The 8,030-nt window shown below is 44.0% G+C and overlaps 1 protein-coding gene across 1 annotated transcript; it reads left to right on the top strand.

Annotated features, from left to right (window-relative positions):
* The first annotated feature begins 1,432 nt into the window (after positions 1 to 1,432).
* On the top strand, positions 1,433 to 3,174 carry LOC141021113 (guanine nucleotide-binding protein alpha-1 subunit-like). The gene is made up of 6 exons (XM_073496040.1): positions 1,433 to 1,555; positions 2,158 to 2,327; positions 2,424 to 2,517; positions 2,619 to 2,678; positions 2,780 to 2,862; positions 2,961 to 3,174. The coding sequence occupies exons 1-6, from the start codon at positions 1,433 to 1,435 to the stop codon at positions 3,172 to 3,174; spliced, it is 744 nt and encodes a 247-aa protein (XP_073352141.1).
* The last annotated feature ends 4,856 nt before the right edge of the window (positions 3,175 to 8,030 follow it).

Raw genomic sequence — 8,030 nt, 5'->3', positions numbered from 1 at the left:
TCATCAATACCATTTAGCATGCTTGCTTATCAGTTTGATTGACCTCTATTTCTTGTAAAGTGGTTGTGGCAGGAACCCGGGAGTAATTACTGTGGATACTACGTTTGCGAGTCCATCCGCTACACGACTTGTGAGCGGGGCTACTCTGACGAACAATATGAACTGCGTAAGCAATAATATTCACAATTTTATTTTATTACCATCATTTGTGTTGAGTTTCATTTATTCATATATATATGTATTGACCCCTTTCTTCAAATTAGATGTTTCGGAAGCGGGATGAACTCCTAGCACGAGATCGTATGCGAGCAATTCAAGAGGAATTGGCGGCATTCTTCCTTGACCACGTGATCGCTGAAAACGGAGAATACTATGTGGACCCTGTGTTCTTACAATTTAATTAGGAGATTGTATTGTAAGAGATAATTATTGTATATATGTAGCCGGTAGTGTCGGATAGATATACGAGAACTTGTTGTTCGACCAATCTCTCGGAGAAGGAGAGGTGGTCGATATCACTTCTCTCTGTATGCATATGTTCATGACGATCTTCTGTTTCCTTCATTTGATTACTAGCTAGCGTGTCTAGTCCTCTCTATACGTATATAGTACGTAGCGTCGACCAAGCACGGAGATAAGAGAGGACACTTCTCTCTATTAATGAGCTAGCTAACACAATATATGAAACACCTAAATTAACCCCCCCAACCCCCCCCCCCCCCCTTTCAAAAAAAACAAAAAGCCCAGCCCCTGAAATGCTGACGCGTGGATGCCTATTGGTCCCGGTTGGTGACACCAACCGGGACAAAAGGCCCTGCCTATTGGTCCCGGTTGGTGGCACCAACCGGGACCAAAGGCCCCCCTGCCTGGGCTGGCAGCAGCGGCCACGTGGAGGACCTTCTGTCCCGGTTCGTGTAAGAATCGGGACTAAAGGGTTAGGGCTTTAGTAACGACCCTTTAGTCCCGGTTCGAAAACCGGGACAAAAGGCCCTTACAAACCGGGGTAAAAGCCCCTTTTCCTACTAGTGCCATTACTGTCGTCGTCGTTCCGCTACTAGAAGTTATTCCGCTGCTAAGAGTGTTCTGCTGCTAGCATAGGGCAACCTTGGCAGATGTAGTGTCGCCGTGCCGATGTAATTCCCTATTATATCGGAACCCTTGTATCCATATCTATTGTAATAAAGAGCTGATTTGTTCTATGCCAAGCAGTGTTGTATTCCAGAAGACTTGATCTTTAGGATGGAATACAGGGTATTCCGGTCTCTCTAAGCCCGGGTGCCACAACAGTTCGAAAGAAAAGACATTCTTGTTGCCCACACGGGTCTTCTCTGTGAATCCAGCCGAGATGCGTGAGGGAATCATCCTAGGGTTTGGCGTTAGTGACCGAGGAGGTGGAGGCGCCGCCGATGGTGCGCAAGCCGTGCACGAGGCCATGGCGACTCCACAAAGACTGCTCCGCTCTCCAGAACCCTCAACCACGTGCTCTCCGACCACCACTCCCTCCTCCGCTCCAACTTCGCTGCATCGCTGCGCTCCACATCACCATGCCAACGATGTGAGTTTCACCACTCTGACACTCTCTCAGGCCTTTTCCCATCCCCTCTCCTTTTCTCCTAATATTTTTGGCAGTATTTGTGGTTGTTTGATTAGGAATGAGGTTAGCTGATGAGATGATAACATGTTCAGAATTGTTGACTATATTAATGTTGCTCACATATGAGTATATGACATACGATGATACTCCTTGTTCTTTCGTAAACTGTTGGAAGCTAATATTTTGAAATTGAATATTTAACGGAGGAGCGACCATTACACTGTATAACTAGGGTCAGTAGAATGATGAGCACCAAATAAAGAAACTAAACTGTAAACCGTCGATCAAAAGTAAGTTGTTCAGATGATGAACACCAAACTGCTGATCAGAACCTTTACACTTCTGCTTGTTCAATGATGAACACCAAATTGCCGGTGGATGTTCTGCTTTTCTTACTCAAGGATACATCTGCAGTATTTCTCTTTTTAACATTTTAAGATATTTTCCAGGAGGATGTGCTCCATGCAAGAGTACGGACGAATGGGGTTGTAGAAATTCAGTTAGGTAATATGCTTACCTGAGGTTTGCATATTTATCTCTCTCGATTCGATACAGAATGACAGACTGAAGTTAAGCGGGCAGTTTGTCTCTCTGTGCACACCCCATGGAGAGACAAAATAGGCGGAGAGGTGTACAGGCTGTACGACGTAGGGGGTCAAAGAAGTGAGAGGAGGAAGTGGATTCATCTCTTTGAAGGTGTTAACGTCGTTATAACTTGTGCAGCCATTAGAGAGTAAGTATGGTTTCGAAATTACACCGAATGCTCGTGCATGCGAACACATGAGTGCGTGCATCCTTTCGTCTAAGGTTTGGAGGCTATTACTGTCAGGTACGATCATTTGTTACTTGAGGACAAGACGCCGAACAGAATGATGGAGACCAAGGAGCTGTTCGACTGGGTGTTAAAGCAAAGATGTTTGGAGGTCTGTGTATATAGTACATGCATCCGTCCATCGCAAATTTTCCATTTTAACCTCAAGCTATTTTCATTTCTGATCCTACTTGATGCGATGTTGCTTTCCAGAAAACATCATTCATGCTGTTCCTCAACAAATTCGACATATTCGAGAGGAAAATACAAAAGGTATATAATGAGAGCACCTTTTTCATACCTTCTTCAGGCGGAGTAATTAATGTGAGCATAGTAGGTAATACTCGAGCTACTTTGCACGTTTGCATATGTAGGTCTCTTTGACCGTGTGCGAGTGGTTTAAAGACTATGAGCCGATTGCGCCTGGCAAAGTACAGGATGTGGAACATCCCTATGAGTGAGTGCTTGCACCCCTGCCACTTTTACCACATCAGAAATTTGTGAGCTACCTAGCTTATGGTATGGAGGGATGTGTTGTGTTTTACTCAAGTACAGGTTTGTGAAGAAGAAGTTTGAGGAGGTCTTCAAGAGCAGCAAGCACGACCATATTGACCGGGTGTTCAAGATCTATAAAACGATGGCGTTGGACCGGAAACTTTTAAAGAAGACGTTCAGGCTGATCGACAAGAGCATGAGACGCTCAAAGGAGGGAAACAGGAGCGTGATTGATCATTCTGTGCTTAAATTTAAGTGGAACTTTTCTCACTAATAAATGATACAAAGCATCAATAGACAGATTATCACTGAAGCAGAATTGTCACTTCTGAAAGAAAGGCAAAAGTGAATAATTGAGCAGTGGGAGCGTGAGAAGTCAGCGATGACAAGAATTCAATCTATTAAGGAAGAGGTATTATGTAGATTGACACGTACGGTTGCTGTTGCCAATTGATCTGACTTGCATTTAACTGTTGCAACTTGCAACTTGCAACAGATTGTCAGGTTAAATGTGGAGATCCAGCAGTCGTGCGGCTGAACTCAAGTATGGTAGTCTGAATGCATTGCAGCGGCATTTTCAAATAACTGAGGATGAGCTAAATGAACATCAAAGTTCTGCGAAATCCATGCTAAAGAAGAGTTGCTCCAAGCCAAGATGATCTCGCATAGATGGTGAGCACGTGGACAGGCATTCCAGTTTCCAAGTTGAAGCAATCTGACAGAGAGAAGCTGCTGTATCCTGAGAACGAACTGCACAAGCGTGTGGTGGAGCAGGATCTTGGAGTCAAAGCAGTTGCAGAGATCCTGAGCTGGTTTTTCAGATCCAGACCAGCCCATTGCCAGCTTCATGTTCATGGGACCTACATGATCCTTCATGTTCAACACTGAGGACGCTGTCGTCAGGATCCACATGAGGACTGACGAGAAACACTCGGTGTTAAAACTGATCGGTGCACCACCGTACCAGGTTATGTTGGGTATGAAGAGGGTGGTCAGCTCACAGAGGCCTTATTCTGTGGTCGTGTTTGATGAGATTGAGAAAGCCAACTCAGACGCGTATTGAGTGTCTTCCTTCAAGAAACAGTATCATCATCATGACATCCATAACCCTTTTCAATTTCTTCTAGGTTTTGCAAGGGAAACTTCGTGTGGTTAATGGGCATTTTAGACCTATCATTCATTGGAATTTAATCATGATGATCAAGGCAGCATGGAAATTCTTCTTCCTATGTCGTTCTTCGTTTTACATAATTAGGCGTTAATGCTATCTGCTAGCCATTTGCCACTGTACACCTCATATATATATATGAAATGTAAATTTATAGCCCATACAGTAACCACATATATACACGGATCCATCTGTTGTCTTGAGATGGTTTGTGTTGCTGAATTACTCTTTTATTTGGAATATGAGATGCATACAGCGGAAATGCATGATATCAGGAGAGATGCATGTTTTGCACATGACTATTCTTCTGGACCCTATTCTTTTTTTTTTGCGAGAAACTTCTGATTTATTCATCAATTGTCATGGTAGTACAAAGAACACCAGAAGTAAAATTTACATCTAGGGCCATAGAACATCTAGCGACAACTACAAGCACTGAAGCGAGCCGATGGCGTGCCGCCGTCCTCGCCCCTTCCTCGTCGGAGCCGGGCAAACATTGTTGTAGTAGACAGTCGGGAAGTTGTCGTGCTAAGGCCCCATAGGACAAGTGCACCAGAACAGCAATCGCCGCCGATGAAGCAAAGCATAGACCGCAAGGATCCCACCTGCAGATACACCAACGTAGACGAACGAAGTGCGGATCCAGTCGGATCCACCGAAGGCAAACGCCGACCGGATCCCATGAGATCCGCAGGAGACCAACCTCCACACGCCTTTCGACGATGCTTGAAACATCACCGGGAGAAGGGCTAGGCGGGGAGGACCTTATTCTATCTTCAAGAAGCCGCCGCCGCCTCGTCTTCTTGAGCATGGCACAAACCCTAACAAAACTCAGAAAAACATCCAAAAATGGAGCCCTCCAGCCAGCAAGGGCCGGGATCCACCGTGCCTCCTCATCAAATTTGAGTCATTCAACATAGGAGATGAGGCGGACCGGCGGCGCTGGCGAGAGGCAAGGAAACCCTAGATGAAAGTTCGCACGTGGGCAGGAGCAAAGGGTGAGGGCGTATCCTCTGAACCCTATTCTACAGTGCTAGAAAAATTATCTAAATTACTACCAGCAAATAGGAAGACAAACGAAATGTTGATTGACTCAAATTTTGTATGGAATTTGCAGATAAATAAAGGAATAGTTCACTGGCCTATTTCACTATCCAAATCTTGTAACATGGCCACTTCATGCTACACAAACATTGATATTATCATGATTATCTAATTTGTCAGCTCTAACCAAATTTGATGAGGCTTTTTTCTCAAGAACTAACCAACAAGGTGCAAATTAAAAACAAATCAGACGCATCACAGGAGCTTGTCACATCCTGTAATGCCACATATATTTACAAATACATAGCATTATATTGTTAAAATAGATGGGCGCGTCAACGCGTGCCATCAATGATCTAGTCCTGTACTACGGCTACCAGCAATTTCTTTGGTGTGAGAAAGCGCACACGAGTCCACATATTCACCATATCAATATACCACTATGGATCCACTTCAAGTTATCTATGAACAATGTAAGCTTTCCAAGTAGTCCATATCCGCGGACGCGGCTATTCGAATAGATCATATTACCCTGCAGGGGTGTATATCTTCACACACGCTCTCACCACTTATCGCCGTTTACATGATATGCACTCGGCAACCTTCAAGCGGAAGCCCAGCGAAGGTGTCGGCCACGACTTGACTAACCACACAAGACTAGTCCAGGTTTATCGCCTATTTGAGTTACATTCGCAAGGAAGTCCGACCGAGGCTTCCACCATGGCCCCAAACGATGAGATCAGGGTTCCCAAGAGCACCATTCGGGTGTCATCCCGATACATCGTGCCTTGTATCTCTACCGCATCATAGCCCACCCTAGGGTCAGCGCTACGCACGGCCTCCAACACAGGTCCTACAAACACCAGAAACTAGTTGCAACTCCTGGACAGAGATCAAGGTGATTAATTAGTCGAGAGGCTCAATTAAGTATCCCAAAGCGTGGTAGTAGCTGTCTTGGATCACAAACACAGAACTCAGTTCCTAAGGACGGTCCCAATGAGACAACCCAACATGTACTCCTACATAGCCTCTCATCACTACCTTTACCAAATCGTGTTCACACACTTAGCTCTCAACAGTAGGACATGTTCACACCATTCTAATCCATCCCGATGGATCAGACCTGACACAACTCTAAGCATAGCAAGCATAACAAACAAGGATGAATGAGTAGGCACATCATGGGTCAAACAACTCCTACTCATTATTGTGTAGTATTATACCCATGCCTACATAGATGCCTATTCGATGATCAAGACACTAGAGCCAATAACTGGTTCAGGAAACAAATTTGATAGCCATTCATTACATTAAGTAGTGGGTTTGATTAACTCTTACCTTTTTACCTCCCGTTTGGGACACACATGTTATGTGTGCAGCTGGAGTGAGGTGCAGTAATATACTCATGACTACATACATAGCATTTGCATGATTTAGGCATGCAGCTTCTATATATAAAGTCCCCCAAAGCAAAGCGATAGTGGCATTCCTTCCTCCCGTAACAATTCTATTAAGTCAGCTATGGCTATACATAGCTTTAGACAAAAGCTTGTCCATGGATCTTGACTAGCTAGAGTATGAATTTTCCCGTTGTAATTAGTTCTTACTTCTATCGAAATCATTATTCTGTGATCACGTTGATTATTAGCTGTCTACTACAAACCGACTGCTATGAGATACTGGGGTGAAACAAACAAGGGCTGTTTTTTCCTATACGAGCAGTGTGAAAGAGTCAACCCGACAACAAAGAGAGACCTCCGCCGTATCATCGAATCCATAAAATTGTGATTCCGTGCACAGGGTCCAAAGACGGCGTGGTTTACTGTCACAACACGCAAAATCGTCCATGTGTCCACATTCAGCCCAGCCAGCTACCCGTCAGCATATTAAATCCAGCTAGTTGCAATTAGTTGTCTATTTCTATTTAATTTAAATTAGAGGTTCTGACGGATATGGTCGCTCTTCATTATTTTTATCAGACTCTTTCCACTAAGTATAAAGCTGCCTTGTTATTATGTGCATGCAATATGATGTATCTGATAATTGGTATATTACTAGTTATGGATTTCCCTCACATTTTGTGCTGGTACGTATTTTTATACCACTTTGTGTTGCATTGCCTCACTTGTAGGTGTGGCAAGTGGATTTTTGTGGTGTTTCTAGACTTTGATATCACACACAAAAGAGCCTTCCCGACGAGTGGGAAGCCTCTACCTCTCCAGCTACTCTCCATGTCCACCATTGTCGCTTACGTCCCTCGAAGTCAACTGCCCCCGGATTTGGCAGCAGCTCCTTGTTCGGATTATGGCATCGAGGGTTGACCCACTCAAGCTCGCTCACTTCCTGCTTAACTAATTAGCATATGGTTTAAGCGTGAAATTGATAGTTCGTTGACTTGTTTTTATCAAACTAACTAGCAAATTGGCCTGAGCAAATACCACAACTAGAACTGAGCAGTGCACTTTGCCGACGGCACACGGCAAATGAACAAAATCTGTCTGGAAAATGGTTAGCTGACTTGGCACTCAACAAACAAGATTGGGTAGGAATTCTCTCCTAGAAAAGGCAAGTTTGCTGAGTTTTTTGGGATAATTAATTTTATGCCCCTAGTTGTGTCCCAGTCAGTTGTTTTACCCCTAATTTCCAAAAACCCTCGGTTCTTCCCAAACCACTTCCCTCCTCTTATGCTTTTGCCCTTTGACTGTTTGACCATCACTTTGAGAACTTCATAACAAATTCATACTAGCTCCCACAAATGCAAATAAGATATTAAAATGTTTAGAAAAACATTACCTATATGTGCTTGTCATTTGCATACATGAAAAAATTATTGAAAAAAATGAGTGGGCGACGGTGTCTAGCAGGCGTCGAGGAACTAGAGAAATTGAAAAAACGTGAATACGAATGAGTATTGGCGT

The sequence above is a fragment of the Aegilops tauschii genome, chromosome 3 (genome assembly GCF_002575655.3).
Source record: "Aegilops tauschii subsp. strangulata cultivar AL8/78 chromosome 3, Aet v6.0, whole genome shotgun sequence".
NCBI lineage: Eukaryota > Viridiplantae > Streptophyta > Magnoliopsida > Poales > Poaceae > Aegilops > Aegilops tauschii.
Note: the sequence above shows the minus strand (reverse complement) of the source record. Positions and strands in the feature narration are given on the sequence as shown.